At 36.8% G+C, this 22,676-nt stretch overlaps 1 protein-coding gene across 2 annotated transcripts in view; it reads right to left on the minus strand.

The window, feature by feature from the left end:
• The window catches only part of vg (transcription factor vestigial), an 80,727-nt gene extending 60,168 nt beyond the window's left edge, over positions 1 to 20,559 (minus strand). The window contains exon 1 of one of the 2 annotated variants that reach the window (XM_076413177.1): positions 20,154 to 20,559. In XM_076413177.1, coding sequence (XP_076269292.1) covers positions 20,154 to 20,306 — 153 coding nt within the window. In that variant the 5' untranslated portion in view covers positions 20,307 to 20,559. Of the gene's footprint in view, positions 1 to 2,295; positions 2,467 to 20,153 lie in introns of those variants that run through there. The other variant, XM_076413178.1, reaches the window with a different exon arrangement.
• Between the last annotated feature and the right edge of the window lie 2,117 nt (positions 20,560 to 22,676).

Below are 22,676 nucleotides of genomic sequence, written 5' to 3' on the forward strand. Positions count from 1 at the left end.
TTTTAGGCTATTCACGAATCTGTCCGTTTATTGGTATCTTCAAATAAAGTGAAGCGCTGCTCATACAAGTCACGACTCATATGTCAGAACAAGTAGTAATCAGAAGGAGCAACGTCTGGAGTCTCGAACAAGTATGTTTTCGCCGATCTGGCAACATGTGGTCGAGCATTCTAGTGCTGAGGTCTCAAACGCTTTGATTTCTCGATCGATATCAATCCCCATCGACGGGGTTATCGAGTAATGCCTTAAAAATCTGGGCTTCAAACATTTTTTCTGTACAATACGTTCTTTGCTTCGATGTCAAAATAACTATTTTTAAAACGTCAAAAAACAGCATTCACAAGTTGAAAGCTGTGGAGCGTCTTTACCATAAGCTTCACACAGCACTCCATGAGTTTTAGCAGCCTATTTCATCCAAATAAAGTGAAAAAATAGAACTTCAAGTGAAACCGATTTTCTTATTACTAATTCAGACACTTTCAACGCAAATATTTTTTCACAGTTAGACGAATTAACATTAACAGAGGACCAAACAATTCAAGTCGAGTACACAGATTAATACTGATTAATAATACTTATATCAATTTGTCCAATCGTAAATCCATATGATCTTGAGGTCATCATGCAGCTCTTCATCAGTGACATAGTGATAAGCATTAGTAATTAATCATAGAACTTTGTTTTGGGTGCGTTGGATTACTAGTTCGTTTGATGTTTTACCGTCGTAGAATAGTAAATTCTGATTGTACACAACCATTTGTTTGTCAGAAATCTTCAGTAAAATAAGAAAAACAAACAAGAGACGCCGGATTGACAATGCGAGCTCTCACACATCGGCTCAAACGAGAGACTATTTGAACACTGAAAACATCGAATTGATGGGTCACCCGCCGTACAGTCCTGATCTGGCACCCATTGACTTATTTTTGTTCCCATCCGTGAAGAATAAACTGCGTGGTCAATGATTTTCATCTCCCGAAGAAGCTATTGAAGCGTTTAAAAATCATATTTTGAAGATATCTCACTCTTAATGGAATAAATGCTTTGAAAATTGGTTAAAGCGCATGCAAAAATGTATCGATCATCGTGGCGAGTACTTTGGAAAACCATAAAAATATATTCGCAGCTTAACTATATGTTTTTTGTTTCCTATTTCCGAAATATAAATAGTGACACTCGTAGAAAAACCCTATATTTGCATCCCATAAGTCCAAATAAGTTTTATAATTGACCGGTAAACCAATCTCATTGATTTTAGATCAAGTTGAGAGTATCTTCCGGCTAACCAGTCCAGTTGCTTGATTTTGAGTCTAATCTGCTCTGCTTCTTGTTTAACGTGATGTTTCCAGTTTAAACTACAATCGAAATGTATTCCGATGTATTTAGCTGCTTCTGCTTGAGGAATCGGGCATCCATTAAATAATATAATAAAGATTTTGTCAATTCACAGCAACGCAAAATTAAAATGGACAGATTTAGAGCTATTGAACTGTATTTTCGAGTCTCTAGTCCATTTGTAGATCTTGTTATTCGCTACTTATACTTTTCCTAGAGCCTTAGAGAGAGATACATCTTTTGCCGTGATAAGTGTGTCGTCGGAAAATGTTCCAGGTACTATTTATTTCTTGTTCACCTATCAGCAGTATAGAAGAAATACAGGATTGATCCCAAGACACTATCCAGTGGAACCCCAGCGGAAATAGGTTCAAGTGCTGAAAATTCGCCTTCATGCGAGTCTCCAAATTTTCGTTCGAAAAGATATGATTTCAGCGGTCGACAGTATTTCCGCGATAGCAATTTGCCCATTTTGTAGATTAATCCCAAATGTCATACCCGGTCAAAAGCTAGTGAGACGTCCAGGAATATTGCAGGGTAGTATTTCTTGTCTTCCAACGCATTTTCAAAAACCGCTATTACTTTGTACGTCGACGAAATGACATACTGAAATACTGATTATGAAAAGTGAAGCCTTCACAAATCACCATCTGTTGTAAATCCTTTGAAGCTTATTTCTAGTCCTGATATTATTATTTATTTATTTTTTTAAATTATTTTAAATGTTTAAATCCCCACTACGCTACGCCACTGCAAGTTCTCCACCGATTTAGTGATACTACAATAAAACATAGTAAACTAAGAGAAGCACACATCGGTCAGATGACATCTTTTATTCTTGATCTTGTTTTTTACTTCATTATATTAATCCTGATATGTCGATGGATTGTACTTGCCTGAAGGTTGTATACCAGGTTGTATCCATGAAACAAAATGTATAAAAAAACGACTTGGTCTTACCCAATTATCAAAATTGAATTGGTCATCCATCGTACTACAAGAAAACCGCACCGATGTCAATCTAATTCGCGATACGCACAACCGTAAATCAACACAACTAACTCGTCAAAATCAGTATTTTGATCGCAACGACCATTCTCCATGTCCGACCGAGGTCTGGCCATCTGAACCTCCGAAGGGCCAGAACGAACAGTGTCTGTGAATATAACGCACGCTCTCTCGAATCACCACCAAACAGTCGAACGATCAAACTCGCGATGAGGTACTAACATAGTACTGCCGCTCTTCCCTCGACGAAAAAACGTCTATCAGACCACCCGATCTGAAAAAAATCGATGTAGTACCTTCATTCCGTTCTTATCGACGTACGCCACTTATCGCCGAATTGTTTTTGGCGAAACAAAATATTTTGATCGGAACACGATGTCAATTGTAGACCTGCATTCCAACGTTTTGTTTTCGGTCGATTTTTGCTCGTCCAACGGAAATCGCTTCGGGATCCGTTCGGGTTGATAACGCGCCGATGATATTTCGGCGTTTTAAATATTTTAAACGGGATTTAATAAGACCACTCTGGTGGGAAAACATTTTGTTGGACGGTTCGAGTTTTTATACTTGTAATATGTAATCGATTCGATTTATCTTACAACAAAAATAGAACTATTGAGTGCTTGGCATGCATTCTGATCATTTTTTAGCTTTAAAAAGGATTTTTGGGCGATATTGCTACTATATATATGTGAGAATAGAGGATGTGCATGTGGTATTTTGTAAATAAAGGCATCAAACACTTTTAAACCCACGAAGACATGTCAGGATCGTTTCACGCCACACTCTTCTACGAACCTAACCAGGATTGTACTCGGGCTACTTCTTGGGATAAGGAACAGATGCTCACATATATTAATCAAACCAATTTCTATCACTTTTTGTAACATTTTCTCGTTTTTTACTGACAGAATGGCGAAACCATATTGAACTGGACTGGAAATCAATCAGCTGCATTTCAAAACCTTCAATTTCCAACCAGCTGACTTGGTTGGCACAATGGTCAAGGCGACAGGACGGTCCTCCTACTGGGGCATGATCGTAAATGTATATTTGTGATCGTTTAACATTTGTCTTTATGCTTAAGCAAGAGTAAAAAATCCGACAAGGAAAATTGGGATCATTGTCACTCCAGTAACCAGGCTGGGTAAGACCGGATGTCTTCTGGGATGATTTCTGAGTTGGTCACTCGCCAGTCGGTAGGCTTAATGCCCATAAGTCCAGTCCAAATAAACCTTCGTTGTGAAAAGGAGACTTTAAAATATAAAAAAAATTTAACCAATCGAACATAATCAAATGATCACACCAGGCTACATAATGAACTTGAGTGTTTCTGAGAATTTTTTGAGTTGAGAAAATATCGCTGAAAATTCCTTGATTGAAAAATCAATTACAGAAATAATTTCTGCAATAATTTCTTCGCCTGGCTTCTCCTGTATATCTAAATCGTTAATTATTTCTTTCAAATGAAAATACTTGTTTCAACGTTTTGTTTTGTTTTTTGTAAGTTTCTTGTGCGGTAAAAATGTTCTGTAAAATAATATCAATTTTGAAAGCCACATAACATCCAACAACTGTGGGTATTTTATTCAACTTTTCAGTTCAATTTTTTACCTAATATTTCACGGTGGCGCTCCCAAAATATTGTGTCGCGCGGCACCAATGGCACGCAAGCATTGAAAGTGTACTTTCCAGACCTTGCCTCGTCCGACCATTAATTTTTATCGTATGTCGCATGTCGGTAATTTCGAAAAAGTTACAATATGACTCAATTAAAGGTTTTGTTCAAAGGCAAACAGTTTTTTGGGGTGGGATGGGACGTACGGAATAATATGGCCAGTACTTTGAATATTTTTTTTCTAATTTCTTGAAAATTCACATGAAAAGTAAACGCCTAACATACCATAAAAGAGATAACGATGATGCAGAACGTAGTGGACGTTGAAATAAGGCGGTAACACCAGAAAACATTAAAAAAAACACAAAATCGTCTTGAATGATCGAAAAGTGAAGTTGCGTGAGTTAGCTAACATCGTAAAGTTATTAAAACAACATGTTGGTTTTACATTTAAAAACATTTGACTGTGAGACAACTCTGTTCAAAGTGTTTGCTCACTGTTGACCAAAAACAAGAACGTGTTGATTATTCTGGGCAATGTTTGGCTATGTTTAAATGTGTGTTAACAAACCGAAATTTTTGAAATGAAACATCCATCCATTACATAACTCCGGAATCAAAACGATCATCATCTGAGTGGACAGCAACTAGTGAAGCTCGCCCAAAGCGCCCGAAAGCACAAAAATCGCCTGGAAAGGTTATGGCCTCGGTATAATGAGACGTGCGTGGTGTAAAATTCATCGACTATCTTGTGAAGGAAACCATCATCACCAATGAATATTATATAACGTTATTGGAGCGTTTAAAGGTCGAAATTGGAAAGAAATGACCGCATATGGCAAAGAAAAAAAATTGTTTCGTCAAGACAACGTCAAATCAATCAACGCATCTGACAAAACTACATGAATTAAACTTCACATTGCTCCACATTCATCGTATTCGCCAGATTCGGCTCCCAGTAACTACTGGCTGTTCGCAGACCTCCAAAAAATGCCCACCGGTAAGAAATGTCGCTCGTATGAAGACTGAAATCACTGAGTCACTGAAATTGAGGCCTATGTTCAGGCAAAAAGTAAATCGTTCTACGAAAATGGTAATGAAATGTTAGAGCGGCTCTGGAATAATTGTGTGGCTCTTAATGGAGATTACGTTGATGAATAAAGTCAATTTTGAACAAACACAAACCGCGTTTCCTTTACTACGCCCGGGGCTTTTCAGTCAATGTGTTACGTCGCTTTTTCTGAAAGAAAAACAGTAATGACTTTCCGGTACACCTGGTTAACAAATCCATGACTATATTTAATTTATTAGTTAGTAATGAGAACAATTAAAACGATAATGATGATAGACTATGTGATTAACAAAATTCGCCGGTTTTGCATCGATGCCGTCCGATGGTGACGTTACGGTCATCTAGCTCCGCCAGCCCTATCGCGACCGGTCTTGTCAAAGCATTCCATCGAGCCCCGAAGGTCCCGCTTCCCGGACTTCTAATTTCGACAACTGACTTGTTTTTGTTCCCAGTCTATTCATCAAGGCCCCAGCTGTACCGGCCGAAGCCGCCGAAAAAACAATCGCCGCTCGCGATTGTCCGGCATAAACCATTATCTGTCCGCGGAGGAATTCCTCGATGGACACGCCGCTTTTCCCACATTCGGCCGGGGCCCGGAGCAGGTAAGGATTACCGATAAAGAACGACGCGGCGCGGAGGAGGAGGAAGAAGAGGAGCAGCGACAAAAAGCAGAACAAGAAGATGATGAACATTCCCCGTGGGAAACGACATCGTGGACATGGATGTACCTAGATCGTTCCTCGAATAGTTCTGTAGGTTTCGGTCGATCTAGCTGTGAAAAATCGTTTTCACCAACTTCCTTATCGGGGAAATTTAGTACCGGAGGAAATGCAAATTTGCCAGAGATATAGAAATTTAACTTTATAACAGGTCAATTGAAAAGTTTTTTTTATTCAACATAATTCCCTTCAAGGGTGATACACTGATTATAGAGGCCCTCTAACTTTTCGATACCATTTTTTTAGTACGATTTGCCCTTTGCTCCTAAATAGGCCTCAGTTTCGGCGATCACCGCTTCATTCGACGAAAATTTCTTCCCATCTGGCATTCTTTTGAGATCTGAGAACAGAATATAGTCGCTGGGGGCCAGATCTATAGAATACGGTGATTGAGAAAACAATCCGAAGCCCACTTCATGTATTTTTACCATCGTTTTCACTGACTTGTGACACGGTGCATTGTCTTGGTGAAGCAGCACTTTCGCTTTCGTTTTGAAGCAGTTTTTCGGCGATTTCATCCTTCAAACGGTTCAATAACTCTATGTAATAATCGCTGTTGATGGTCCTTCCTTTTTCAAGGTAGTCAATGAAAATTATTCCACGCGAATCCCAAAATACAGACGCATTAACCTTGCCAGCCGACTGTTGCGTTTTCCCACGCTTTGGGGCGGGTTCATTGTGTGCAGTCCACTCGAATGACTGTCGATTGGACTTCGAAGTGAAATGATAGAGCCATGTTTCATCCGTTGTCACATATCGACGCTAAAACTTGGGTTTATTACGCTTGACATCTTCAAACAGTGTTCCGAATCAGCAGCTCCTCATTGTTTTTGGTCAAAAGTGAGTTCGCGCGGCACCCACTTTGCGCAGACGTTTCTCATACCCAAATATTCGTGTATGATATGATGTGCACATTCAGTTGATATTTTTAGAGTGTCTGCTATTTCATTCAATTTCAATTTACGGTCATTCAGAATCATTTTGTGGATTTTTTTAATGTCTTCGCCGGTAACAACCCCTTTTGGGCGTCCACCGCGTTCACCTCACCACGTCTAAACTTAGCATACCAATCCTTGAGGGTTGATTTTTCTGGGACAGTCTGGAAACTCGGCATGGAGCCGTTTCAACGCGCGAAATTCCTTTTTATCCATTTTTTTTAATAACAAAAGTTTTAACTCAAAATGCTATAATTCACAAACTAACAATCCGACAACTATCAAATTTATACACGATATTTATATATCTTTTGAGGGTTAGGGCTAACTAAAAAACATATGGATTTAATTTTAGTAGCGCCATCTATGTGTCAGGCCGGGGTCGATATTTTTCTTAAAATATTTATATATAATATCAAAAAAAAGGATTCTCAATCCTACACAAATCAAAACTTGATCGGCTCCGTGATCGAGTCTATGTACAGTACTACTTCCATTTATATTTATCAGTGAGCTGGGTGAAAACCCGTCGCGGACTACCGAGAAGTCGACGACAGAAAGAAAATCGACTATGTGTGTCGCGGCCGAAGGCAGGTTCCGCGAAATTCTGCCTCCGGATGAGTACCGATATCCGATATTGAGTATTAAAAATCAGACGGCAGGTGTAAGTGGTTGATGGCGGCGATTGGCAGGTTCCGCGACGGACAATGGCGGACATTCCGCGTACGGATCGCGAACAATCCCAACGAGACCGATCGACTTCGTCGCCCGACAGAAAGTATAAGCCCGGAGATCGAAATCGAGTTCTGTTTGCCTCGCACACTGATTAAGGGCAATGGGGTTAGCAGGAAACCACTACTCTGGGTTATGAGTAAATGACATTATTAACAGAAAACGCTTGTTCTAATATCGATAGAAAAATCGTTGTATGTTAATATTTCCATTATAAAACGTCATAAATTGTTCCCAGATACCTTGAGTTCAGAAGTGAGGAACTTTTTATGAGTACGACACTATCGAAATTTTTATACTAAAGAATAAATGTTTTATTAAAGTAGATGACTACGCTAAATATCTCGGAATCAGTCTTGATGCAAAACTTCGCTGGAAGGGACATATAAAGAAGAAATAAATTTTCATAACAAATAGATAGATATCCACAGTCAGTCAGAAAATCAAGAGCATTACAAGGGGACATGAGGAAAGACTCCATTCTCATGAGAATATTGAGGTATCGCAACTTTTGGATACCACCATAGCGGGACACAGCCTCAAAAGAATCAAACCATCTGACATTGTGTAGTGTTGTGTAGTGAGGTGCATGTAATAAAAAATACAGCAGTGACATGTATAAACATTATTTCATCAGAGAATGAGATAGGGCCGATGGGTCCTCCAAATATATACATATACCTAGTTATATAGATTTAAGTTATCATAAAGACAAATTGTAGGTTAGTCAGAAACGACTAGTAACAATGTAATAATTAAATAATAATAAAAAAAGAAATGAGAAAGAAGTACATGAGAAAAGAGAAAGAAGTGATCCAAACATGTGTTAGTTGTAGGGTGATAAATCCGGACCGTCGGGGGGGTTTTCCAGTACCTCCCACTCTAATTCCGATATTGTATCGAGCGTGAGTCTCGCGGTATGAGGGCGCGCGTTATCCTGGAGAAGAATCGCACTTCGTGCTGGAATGTTTGTTTTTAGAAGGTTAGAATAGTATGTAGTATTAATGGTGCGTCGAGTGCGCAGGAAATCGACGTACAGCACGCCCCGCCGGTCCCAGAACCCCGTAGACAGAACCTTACCCACGGACCTGGTTGTCTTCGCTTTGACTGGCGCCCCTTCCTCCTTCTTCCTGTACTCTTTAGACGACATCCTGTTTTCAATAGTGTAATAGTATACTCATGTCTCATCTGTAGTGAAGATTCGCGTTAAAAAATCGCCCCCTCCGCATCTTATCGCATCAGCAAGCGGCGACAAATTTTCAACCGCGTAAGTTTTTGCTGGAAGTACAACAGTTTGGAAACCCATCGCGTAGTTATTTTGCGATATTGAAGGTGTTCGTGGATGATTGACTCTACACTACCAATACTGATACCGAGTTAAGCCAAAACGCCTTGGACATTCATCCTACAGTACTCCAAAAATCATGCGGCTCATTCTCGATGGTTTCGCGGCCATCCTAGAATGCTTTGGCCCATTTGAACACGGTAGTCCTACTCAGGCACTCACTACCGAACTGACTTCGCAAACGCAGAAAAAATTCCGTCTTTTCAGAAGAAGACACCGCTAGTTGAGTATGAATCAAACAAAGTAAGTAAAACTTAGATAAGAAATTAAATAATAATATTCATTTCCCAATTATCTTTATCCATTTATTTTAATAATTTTTGTCGGTCGATAAGGAAAACATGTTTTTTTACCGAAACTATTATACCCATGTACCGAAGGGCGTCGCTAAAGGTGTTGCTACATTTCATTGACAGCTTGTTGGTCGGTTTACGCAAAACTAGTTCCGGAATATCTTTAAAATCATTAAATATGTTAGTACTGATCACCATCTATTACTAGTACCTGTTACACCCTCTTCTTGTTATAAGGCTCTTATTTTATAAAAAGACAAAAAAGAGCATTATTTTAATGAGAAATCACCGCGAAGAAGTGTATTTTCAGTAGATTAGATCAGCTAACACCTGAATCGGTTTTTACACAGTAGTTTTTTTTTATTTGCTACTGCTAAATTGCGTAAAATTCTCTTCTTGGACGTGCGAACGTTTTTCTTCCACTCTATAACAGCTAAATTGCTACAGTAATAACCCACTCAATGGTCGTTTCCCATCTTATTATAGCGATTTTCCTCGAGGTACCTTCGAGAGTGCGCGTAGAGAGACCATTCTTCGATTTATGGGCGGACTCTGAGTGACTGGCGGTTTTTGTCCATAACTGTTGCTTCAACATAGATTAATACGCAAATTTTCAATATCACTCTCCTCAGTTTCTGATCGGTTTTTTTTTTCATTTTAACTAGTTGCGTTGGTATGATTGTTTGTAAATTAATTTTGAGCCATTTGATGTATTTTTTAAACATTTTTTTTTCAAATGTAAGAATATATCTAGTGATCCATACAGAACTAGTCTTCTCATTTTCGTAATTGCTCCTGCCTGTTCTATACATCATCTTGTTTTCTAGCTGTAGATGTTACCGAAACAACACGGTAAACTATTGAAATCCATGTCATTCATGACGTACATTGGCTGCTTTATTCGAAGGACTATAGAATAGTTTCTAAAATAGTATAGAATAGTAACTGAGTCACTATTATTATTAACTGAAGCGAACTTCTACATGTTACTATATAATGTAAATCACATCAAATACTTCATGCTCTTGGGGCAGGTTATTGAAGGCGAATGATATAAAATAATCTAATATCTGATAAGTTCGAACGTGTAAACAAACCAAACTAGCCTGCCAACAGTTTTACTCTTAAATATTAATTTGCTGGTATTTTTATTAAAGATATTTTTTAGTGTTGCAACTGCACTGTATATTAGTATGGACACAGTCACTGAAATATCTCAAAAAATTAAAAAATCATCTTGAATTCACCGAAATATACCGTCCTCATACGAAGCGGGCGACGAATAAAGATCAGCTTGATGTTAGCTCTATCGGAGATTAAATATATGAAGTATATGAAAACAGTGAGTAGTGTTTAAATACAGACATAATTTAATAAAATTATTTCAAACGAATCTGTTAGTCTGAAAAGTATCGAAGAGGTCAAACAGAACTTCCGGATATTGCTTTTAAAAGAATAACAATTTTAAAAGCATATAAGAAAATAAATGAAGACATATTTCAAATTGTGTATGATTCAATGCTGCCAATTTCTAAGATATAGTAATGAGAATGGAAACAGGTAAAGGTGAGTATATAATTAACATCTGGTAACTGTAGGAAATCTTATTGTAGAGTGTAAAAGATGTGCACAGAATATTCATGAACATTTGGTTAAAATGTGTCAGGAGAGAAAATATATTAACTGTTTTGCAGATATGGCAGATGCATTGAGGAGAATGCAGTGATTACATTTAGTTTTATCAAGAAAGATGTATACAGGTAATAACAGAACAAACAAAGGAGAAAACATTGCAATCAAAATTTCTTTACAAGGAAACACTGTACTGAATGAGACAAAAATCAAGCGTAAAATGTAAATATACTCTCTAATAAAACTAAGATATATTAATTGGATATACAATTGCTAATTAGGTGGATTAGACCTCCAGGGGATACACATATAAATGCTTCTAGAACTCTAACACATAGGTGGTATAGAAAAGAGTTCAATGTAAATATAATCAAACACGACCCAAATCTACACACTATTACAACTGTGTACTTAATTGTAGTTTTAACTCCTTCGATAATGTATGCATTACATTTACTATAGTGTTAAAATAAATTATATTTAATAACAGTAATTTTGTTTAATTATTTTATTTAGCAGGTTAAATGAAACGTCCCCGGCCTGATGCATAGATGGCACTACTAGAATTAAATCCAAATGTTTTTTAGTTTAGATAAAATATTGTTTTTGAAGGGAAAAATACGGTTGAAGCAAAAACTTGGCTTGATGCCGAGTTTCTGGACAGTGCCCCAGAAAATGAAGCAAAAAGGATTGGTATGCTAAGTTTGGACGTGGTGAAACGAGTACCGAAGACGATGAACGCACTGGAAGCTCAAAATAGGTTAGTAAATTGAAACTGAATGAAAGAGAAGACAGTCTAAAGATATCAACTGAACGTGTACATCATATCATTCACGAATATTTGGGTATGAGAAAGCAAAATGCCGCGCGAGCTCACTTTTGACCAGAAACAACGAAGAGTTGATGATTCGGAGCAGTGTTTGAAGATAATCAAGTGTAATAAACCAATTTACAGTCACCCTAGTGGACTGCACACGATGAACCCGCCCCAAAGCGTGGGAAAACGCAACAGTCGACTGGCAAGGTTATGGCGTCTGCATTTTGTGATGCGCATGGAATAATTATCATTGACTACCTTGAAAAAGGAAGGACCATCAACGGCGACTATTACATAGAGTTATTGAACCGTTTGAAGGATGAAATCGCCGAAAAAACTGCTTCAAAAGTGAAAGCGAAAGTGCTGCTTCACCAAGAAAATGCACCGTGTCACAAGCCAATGAAAACGATGGTAAAAATACATGAAGGGGGCTTCGATTTGTTTTCTCAACCACCATATTCTCCAGATCTGGCCCCCAGCGACTATATCCTGTTCTCAGATCTCAAAAGAATGCCCGATGGGAAGAAATTTTCGTCGAATGAAGAGGTGATCGCCGAAACTGAGGCCTATTTTGGAACAAAGGACAAATCGTACTAAAAAAATGGTATCGAAAAGTTAGAGGGCCTCTATAATCAGTGTATCACCCTTGAAGGGAATTATGTTGAATAAAATTGAAAAATAAAATTTGAAAGATGAAATCGCCAAAAACGGCCGCATTTGAAGAAAAAGAAAGTGCTGCTTCACCAAGACAATGCACCGTGTCACAAGTCAGTAAAAACGATGGCAAAAATAATGAATGGACAAATGAATGAATAAAATGGGCTTGGAATAGCTTCCTCATCCATCGTATTCTCCATATCTCCCCCCAGCGACCGTTTCCTGTTCTCAGATTTCTGTTCTCAAAAGAATGCTCGCTGGGTAGAAATTTTCGTCGAATGAACAGGTCATCGACGAAACTGAGGCCTATTTTGAGGCAAAGGATAAATCGTACTACAAAAATGGTATCGAAAAGTTAGAGGATCGCTATAATCAGTGTATCACCCTTGAAGGGAATTATGTTGAATAAAAAAAACTAATTTTGCCAAAAAAATATGTTTTACTATGGTAGACCGGGGACTTTTCAATTAACCTACTAGATTAGAACTTTGTCGTACGTCATAGCCAAACTGAACTGAAACTCACAGTTAATACGGCAACATTGCGACGTTTCGACGTCACAAATTTAGATGACGTATGTACAAAATAACTTTGGATAGATTATATATTATATTATTTGGTTGATAACCACCACTTATTATTTCTATTTCATTCGGTACATATATATCAAACCGATATCGACATTTTCCTAAAAAGTTATACCTTCTACCGACCTGTCCTTAGTTTCCTCGTTATGAACCGACGTACCTTGACACGTTTTTTGTCCGTTGCTTGATCGGTCGGCATTAAATCGGTCCCTTTCGTCCGTCTAATTAAATCTATTTCTCGACTGCTTCGTGAGAAAAAAATCATCGGACGATCAGATCGTTATCCCGCTAAAATATTGTGGTAAAAACAATGCGTTGACACATGTTTCGGGCTTAGGCGGCAGTCCCGACCGAAAATTAAAGATTAAAGATGCATGGTTATTGTTTTGGGACTTAGCCCGGAGATGGCTTACGTTTCAACTGTTATTTATTGTATTTGAGATGTTTTGGAACTCGGCGACGAGGCCGTTTCTTCTTCTCCTTTCTTCTTTAGCCGTCGGTCTCTGTTTACGGTTAATGTGTTTAACGTTTATATCTTCGATTGTCTGATTGTACCCGGATAAAACCTTTTGGTGCAAAACTCACGCGGAATTAGCATATATTATACATACATATATATTTCTGGCTTTTGCCAGAAATCGTTTCGTGTTAATAAAATAAAGTTAAAATTCAACTCAACATCTAATATCAGTGGCAGCTGTATTGAGTTGGAGGCAATAATTAATTTAAACGTAAAAATCAGAATTTAAAGACAAAATAGTCACGTTCGATCCAAGGAATCAGTTTCAACTCAAGAATGAAGGACATAGAATAGTACAGACATTGATAGAATAGTAAAATAGGGATCGTCTTCGTGAATAATAAAAATTCAATCTTTAATTTCTCATAAATTGATCTAAACTCGAAAGACCTTAATAAAATGAAAATATTTCAATAAAATGTTACAAAAACTACTGAAAATGAAATAAGAAAGAAGATATTTGTAATGTATTATTGTATTATACAATTTAACAGATTATAGAGTCAGATACTTTTTTGTTATATCATAATACATTTTTTTAAGTTTGTATCAACAAAATCTGTTAAATCTGCACTAATGTGTTCTAGACATAAAACAAGTCCTAGAAAAGTTAGAAAAAATGCTCAAGTAGCTGGAGAAAACCAGAGTTGCAAAGGTAGAAAAATATGCTAGTTAAAATTAATAGAGAAATGTAAAAGTAAACAAAGATCGAATGAATAAACTAATTAGAGCCCAAAGTAGTTAAACCAAAAGCCATAGTATGACACGTAATCAAGACAAAATTGGTTATTAAATTAGTTAGATTGAATAAAAGATATTAAATAACCGTAACTAACCATACTAATTACCCTAATAATTCCAGCAGCCATCTGGTTCAATAAAACCTGTTACCAATAAAAGAAGTTTAAACTAACAGGTCCATTGAAAAGTCCCCAGCCTGACACATAGATGGCGCTACTAGAATTAAATCCATATGTTTTCCAGTTAGCCCTAAACCTCGAAAGATATATAAATATCCTGTATAAATTTGATAGTTGTCGGATCATTAGTTTGTGAATTATAGCATTTTGAGTGAAACAACTTTTGTTATTGTGTTACAAAATATTGCTTTTTGAAAGGAAAAAATACAATTATAATGTAAGAATTATTAAAAAAATACAAAAATACAGTTGAAGCAAAACCTTGGTTTGATGCCGAGTTTCCAAACACTGCCCCAAGAAAATCAACCATCAAGGATTAATTTAGAACTAAGTTTAGACTTGGTGAAATGAGCATCGTGGACGGTGAACGCAGTGAACACCTAAAAGATGTTGTTACCTACGAAAACATTTAAAAACACATAAAAATTTACAAAATGATTTCGAATGACCGTAAATTGAAATTGAGTGAAAGATCAGACACTCTAAAGATATCAACTGAACGTGTACATCATATCATTGACGAATATTTGGGTATGAGGAAGCTCTGCGCAAAGTGGGTGCCGCGCGAGCTCACTTTTGACCAAAAATAACGACGAGTTGAATTTCGAAGCAGTGTTTGAAAATGATCAAGCGTAATAAACCCAAGTTTTTGCATACATATGTAACAATGGATGAAACATGGCTCCATTATTTTATTCCAGAGTCCAATCGATAGTCATCTGAGTGGACTGCACACGATGAACCCTCTCCAAAGCGTGGGAAAATGCAACAGTCGGCTGGCAAGGTTATGGTGTCTGTATTTTGGGATGCGCATAGAATAATTTTCATTGATTACCTTGAAAAATGAAGGACCATCTATTACATAGCATTATTGGACCGTCCGAAGGACGAAATCGCCGAAAATCGTGCTGCTTCACCAAGACAAGACAAGAGTGTCACAAATCAGTGAAAACGATTGCAAAAATCCATGAATTGGGCTTCGAATTGCTTCCTCATCCACCTTATTCTCCAGATCTGCCCCCCCCCCTCGACTAATTCCTGTTCTCAGATCTCAAAAGAATGTTCGCTTGGAAAATTTATTCCAATTGTCGAATGAAGAGGTGATCACCGAAACTGAGGCCTATTTTGAAGCAAAGAACAAATCGTACTACAAAAATGGTGTCGAAAAGTTGGAGGGTCGCTATAATCAGTGTATCACCCTTGAAGGGAATTATGTTGGATAAAAAAAGGCTAATTTTGAAAAAAAATGCATTTAACTATGATAGGAATGGTCGTTATAAACGAAGATCGACATCGTAGGCAACGGAGAGACAAAAACCGACCGCTAATCTGTCGTCTAATTGACCGTCGTGGCGCGGCCCCCGAGGAAAAAAGAACGAAAAATCGAAAATCGCGAGCGAAGTATCGTCATGGGACCAGAAACGGATACCGACAGACCGGTCCGTCGGGTCACTAGGAAATATTTTCGGATTCCCGACGATTTTTTTCGAATCTCCACAGAGAGTGCCGCCGCTTTCGGCCCGATCTATACTGCATTCCGTCGTTTTTCTCCCCGTTCTGGTCGATTTTCGAAGGATACGACGGCGATCGCGCCCAGGAAACGTGGGAATCGACAGATGGATATTCAAAACGAACATTGATAATCACAAAACACTCGAACCAGTCCATAGTCGAAAACGTAATCGGCCGGTTTGGTTGGCGCAATGGTCAAGGCGAAAGGACGATCCACCTAATGTTGCGATAGTCTCGGGTTGGTCGTAAATTTGTCTGTGATTGTTTAATATTTGCGATTGTTCTAGGCAAGAGTATAAATCCGACAAGGAAAATGATCCCAGTCACGCCAGTAACCAGGCTGGGTAAGGCCGGATGTCTTCTGGGATGATTTCTAAGTTAGTTGTAGCAGCTATAAAATAATATTGTAAATAAATAAATAGATTTAGGTAGGTATTAAGCTAAATTGTGTGTATATAGTAGAATATAAAATACGTGTAGTATATAGGTTAAATAATGTTCCTGTTTATTTTTATTTAATTATTACAACGATTATTATCAACATATTTATTTTGAAACTGTTTCTTTTGTGTTAAAAATCAAAATTTGATTATTTTTTTACTTTTTAGTGAGTTCCTTATTTACTTTTTGAAGTCGGTTCAATGTTTTTGTTAAAAACGTTAATTTCAGCTACCATCGAGATGTATGTCGACGTATATAGCTGATTCTTCATGAGGAATCGATCATTCGTTTTAAACTGTATTTTTCAATTTCTACCCCATTTGTAGATCTTGTTGACTGCTACTTGTACTCTTTCTACTGTCTTGGACAGAGATATATATTACCATGATAACTGTGTCGGCTATAAATGTTTTTTTAAGCAAAAGTACTGTTTCTTTTGTTGTTGGGATATCAGCAGAGTAGAGCTTATACACTAGTGGTCCCAAAATACTACCCTGGAGAACTCCAGTCGAAATAGGTTTAAGTGCTAAGAATACCTCGTCATGTGAGGCTCTACATTTTTTTTTTCAAAAATATATGATTCCAACAGTGAACAGTAATTTCGCACAGATGACGTTGAATATACCGCCAAATACAGTTTGTAAGTACGTAAAATTCTTTTTAAACTTGAAAGGATTTTCTTCTCATTTTATTAATTGACATCACTTTAGTTAAACAGAGACAGTATACTGTCTGATGCGTCGGAACATGTAACCGACCCAGTCTATAAAATTCGATTTGTAATGGTACTGGTCGACACTGTTGTCATATATCTATAAAACTCATCAAAATATTAATGATAATTAGTGATGTAAGTCATAAACTCATACAGTGTTAGGAAATATATTATTTAAATGGTGTAAAGAAAAGTGTAAATATAATATACAATAAGGAAGAGTTATTATTTCAATTTATGTATCAAGATGAGACATGGACATATTTCAAAATATTGGGCTACTTGGGTCATAGGGGAATAAAAAGTGTAAATACACCAAAAGTTGATGAAGAAATGTAGGTTAGCAGAACGTTTTTAGTTATAATATTTTTATAATATAAATCCACTGCAGATATGTTGATGTTCTTGGTGGAAACAGGCATGGCTTTATTCCTTAACTGTTTTGTAACTCGTTAAATTCGACTTGGCCAAACTTACAGACAGACAAAAGACGAAATTAACGAATTCGGTAGATTAGAAATTAATAAATTCCTAATTAACTTGACTAGTGATTCTGATAGTGAAAAAGTGTTAGTGACTATACAGCTGACCATAACAATTACTGTTTTATTTTTTCATTGCAATTCTAAATTTAAATAAATTAATATTGAAATCTGTAAGAAATGCCAATATCTATATTCAAATAAATTAGTGGGCAGAAAAATAGAATGCCTAAATTGCCTATCTTATCTTTTGGAAGAATCAGTTATAAGATATCATAAATTTAAAGTTTTTTTATTATTTGTAACATCAAAAATCTATCTCTATGTTTATTAACTAACCCAATCAACTAATAATTATACGAAAAGGATTTAATAATACTTTTAACTACACTAATTGATCTTAAATTAAGTTAAGTGATACAAAATGAGAGTATAATAACTGGTACCAACCGAACGAATGAATGTAATGAATTAAGTAAAGTGAGTTTTACATTCTATCACAAAAATTTGAATAAAAAATAGTAAGAGTTAAATTAAAGCAACAATTTCAGAAATTACCAGTAAAAACAGAATATAAAAGAAAGGCTTAAAGCATCTAAACATTAAAAAGCTTGAGAATCATTGATCTTTGAAAATATTGATTTTAATTAAAAATAGTAAATCTGAGTTTGCTAGTTAAATTGCTCTAAAACAATTATATCAGGTTTAGGAAAAACATATTGGAGTTAACAGTTTGAGTCCAAACTGACAATGGAGTTGTATGTTAAAGCTTCATTCTAGAGAGATTGATTTTATTGTGAGATATATTTGAAAACTATACGACTACACAGAGATTAAAAAAATCATTTCGGATCATCTATTCAACCCTATTGAATATTAAATGAAGTTAATTTGAAAATCGCAATTAAAGTTGGGACTATAGAAAAACTTATTTTATAAAAGACTGTTGGTGTTAGATTTAAATGTATGAATTATTTCAGAATAATAGTCGTCAATGTTATTGAAGATTGGCTACATACGGTTCAAAAGTAGCGATTAAGCATGGGATTGTTGAAAACTTGCTCTATCATACTGTCAATATAACTTGAAGACTTGGTAGTGATAATAATGAAAAGTAAATAGAAAGAAAATCAATTCTGCAAAAAATCAGGACCAACAATCATTTAAAATCTCATTTAAATTGCTATTACTTTTCTTCAGGTGACATACTAGATTTCAATAAAGCACTTTATGTCATCTGAAGAATATTAGTAGTAATTTAAATAATATTTTAAATGATTATTGGTGCTAGTCTTACTTGAATTAATCATCTGATATTAAAGTAGTGATTAAAAGTGTATATACAGTATGTATAGTATCATTCTATCAAAATTCTTTGGAGGCTTGTTGATAATATTATTGAGAAACAAATAGAAAGAACATCAGTTCCAGAAATAATCAAAAGTTGATGTTCTTCGGTGAAACTTAGTATGCCATCTTAAGAGAACTCAAGAGAGCTTTTCAAAGTTGTTGACGTCAGATTTGAACGTATCAATAACGTCAAACAGATGACTTTTATTATTGAAGATTGGCTATAGCTGGGTTTAAAGTAGCGATTCAGGATGGGACCAATGAGAACTCTCTCATCATAATGTTAATGTTCATTGTAGACTCGATGGCAATGACAGTGAGAAGTAGATAGAAAGAAAATCAGTTCTAGAATCGCTTTAAAGTTGGAGTGCCTCCTTGAAATTCTAAAAGAATGATAACTTGTGGTAATGATGATGATAATTTCACCATCATAATCAATGTTATTGGAGATTTGCAACAACAGGTTTAAAAGTAGCGATTAAAAATGGTATTATTGAACACTTGCTCTATCATACTGTGAATATAACTTGAATACTTGGTAGTGATAATAGTGAAAAGTAAATAGAAAGAAAATCAATTCTGCAAAAAATCAGGACCAACAATCATTTAAAGTATTATTCAAATTGCTATTAATTTTCTTCAGATGACATACTAAATTTCAATAAAGCACTTTATGCCATCTGAAGAATATTAGTAGTAATTTAAATAATATTTTATATTATTATTGGTGCTAGTCTTACTTGCATTAATCATCTGATATTAAAGTAGTGATTAAAAGTGTATATACAGTATGTATAGTATCATTCTATCAAAATTCTTTGGAGGCTTGTTGATAATATTATTGAGAAACAAATAGAAAGAAAATCAGTTCCGGAAATAATCAAAAGTTGATGTTCTTCAATGAAACTTAGTGTGCCATCTTAAGAGAACTCAAGAGAGCTTTTCAAAGTTGTTGACGTCAGATTTAAACGTATCAATAACGTCAAATAGATGAATTTTATTATTGAAGATTAGCTATAGCTGGGTTTAAAGTAGCCATTCAGGATGGGACTAATGTTCATTGTAGACTCGATGGTAATGACAGTGAGAAGTAGATAGAAAGAAAATCAGTTCCACGAGCGTTTAAAATTGAACCATTTCTTTGAAATGATAATTTCAGCATCATAATTAATGTTATAGAAGATTAGCAACAACTGGTTTTAAAATAGCGATTAAGTATTTATCATAGTGTTAATATTCATTGTAAACTTGATAGTGAGAAGTAGATAGAAAGAAAAGCAGTTCTAGAAACGCTTTAAAAAAAAGGGCACCCCAAGCCCTTTTCAAATTGTAAAAGAATGATATATAATGTATAATGTTGTGGTAAAGATGATGATAATTTCAAAATGAATGTCAATGTTATTGGAGAATGACTGAGCTGATTTTAAAACAGTGTTTGAGGGTGTGGCTTTGGAAAAACTTACCCTATCATACTGATGAGCGGCGGTGAAAGGAGAGCTGAAGGGTCCAGTTCGTGGTACCGGATGGGCCGATACTGGTGGCGCAGCCCCCGCCCTTTGGTACAAGTACGGATAATACGCTTGGTACATAACTTCAGAACAACTCATTATATACATATACACATGTCAGATCATCTATAACGCACCAAAAAAAAAAAATAGAACGTATCAACCGGCGAACCGCGTATTAGTACCAACGGCCGAACAATCTCGCACGCTCGCGAACAGCAACGGCACCAACCTCAGGACATCGCGGTCCCTACCGGGGCCAAACCAACAGACAAAACCGACCGGGACCGTTCGAAATCGTCGAAAAACCTAAACGCCCTCCGTGTCGCCGACGTTCGAGCGTTTCCCGACGCGGAATAAAAAGCGGACGGCGTCCACGAAGCCAGGCTCCTCCCAGACGACGCCCCACCAGGTCCCGGGGCGCGTTACGCCCCTCCGGCGCCGTTCAGGAAATTCCTCGGACGGGAACCAATGGCGTTCCGGACGAGGATCGAACCGGGCCAATGCCGCCGAGGCATCCGGAGCGGCACGTTGACCGCCCGGGCCCGGTTTCATATCGGATAATTGCTAGAAAAGGGTTATGGAGGACGTACGGTCTTCATTATAAAGAGTGGGGACCGAGCGCCCGCTCAATTCGACTTTTTTCCTGGTGTTTATTCCCGGCGACGAGGGTGTGGGACCGAGGCGATGGTTTTTTTACAGTTTTGATGTAAAATGAAGGATATCTTGGATATGCTCTGGACAAGGTGCGGAAGGCCCTCTATCGTCTATTATTCCTCGGTTTTCTATTGCTCGTATAATTACAGAAAATGGACAAAATAACACAAAACGATGAAATATATAATCTATTCAAAATAACAATGAACTCACGTCATCAAGGTATTTAATGTACATTTGTTTCAGATTAAGAAAATATGTTCCTTCTCAATCGGTTAGAATTTAAAAGCGACGCAATGCTGTCTGATACATTCGAACACGTAACCAAATCAGCCTGCAGAAGTCGTCCGGTTGTCAAATGTCTGCAAAATTCTTCAAAACATTAATGATAAGGGGTTATAAATCGACAAATGTTATCTTGGCGCTTTGCTTGTTTTGATACATATCATATCGCTGCTTAATACTTTCTAAACAATACCTTCGACCAAGAATGAGATATGGATTGTTCTTACCAGTATAATATGTTAGAGAAGTAAGTATTGACACTATTAAATATTAAGCTGTTGAGACTTTTATAGGAAATAATTTTACTGTATCACAGGTGCACTGAATATTAGTGTGGCCACTATAACTAAAATCACTCAAATTGCCATGTTCTTGATATTAGTTTCTTCAAGGTTAAATGTATGAAAAGTATAAGAGGCGAGTAGTTTTTTTAATATTTTAGGCTAAATTAGATGGCTCGGTGAATGGAGGTAAAACGAAATGAAACAGTGGTGTTACGTGAAAGTGTGAAAATAGATAAAACGGATGGCAGCGGTGTTACCTGGAGACGAGGCTTGGGCAGTCGATGGTGGCACGTCTAAACCAAACGATGGTCGAGTACTGAATGATTGGAAATACCTTTCAATAACATCCCAGATAAACGTCTCGGGGTTGCCAGCTATTCGTTATCGGGTTCTAGTTGGCGCTGCTGGCACCCCGCCCGTGTTCAACATCTGGGATTATATTTCTGAGTATTTTGTAGACCGTTATTCCACCATGTGAAATTCGGCATGCTTGAAGGTCGCTACAATACTGCCCTGCCAAAATTTTATATACAATTATTTTGAACAAATAAAAATAAAAAGATGTATGAGAATAAAATCAAATACAAAATACTGATATACCAAACAAAATGTGCTGCGTGAAAAGGGCTTTGAAACATATGATAAATCGAAACGGTTGTGGTTGGTACGGTTGCGATCTAGTACGGCTGTTGATATCTTCCAGTCCTACAGACACCGTTGCTTCATCTTCGCTTTGGCACTTGAATGTGATCCATCGACGACGTTGAAAACAAGCTATTTTTCGGACAGGGATCCCATAATCGACGCTGTGGGAGGAGCGATTGTTCGACGACGTGGTAGCTTATTTTCTTCGACGACGAGACGTTAGCAATTCTGGTACCTCGGCGAAGACATGACGAATCTACGGTGACTGCAATCGGTACCTAGCTTCTGGAGCTGCTCTGTGACTAATCCGTAGTCACATACGTTACAGTAATTCAGAAAAGACAAATAACGACGGTATCCGACCGAAGCTGCCCAAAGCCTTTCAAATCAAAATGTCTGCCATTATGACGGAGACGGCGAGCGAAGGAAGACATTATGATTTAAACATAGCGCCGAAAAAAATGTTTAGCCGAGACGCTGATGATTAAACAGTGATGTAAAATTCTCTAAGAGTTCAAAAGAATGTGAAAGAAATAAAATTTGGACAAAAAATTTTAAAAAAAATTAATTGGAAATAATGAAATGAAATTTAACGTTCATTGTTCCA

This window comes from Rhynchophorus ferrugineus, unplaced genomic scaffold (assembly GCF_030347505.1).
Source record: "Rhynchophorus ferrugineus isolate W39M unplaced genomic scaffold, kcgeb_rfMv2 rfM9, whole genome shotgun sequence".
In the NCBI taxonomy this organism is placed as follows: domain Eukaryota; kingdom Metazoa; phylum Arthropoda; class Insecta; order Coleoptera; family Curculionidae; genus Rhynchophorus; species Rhynchophorus ferrugineus.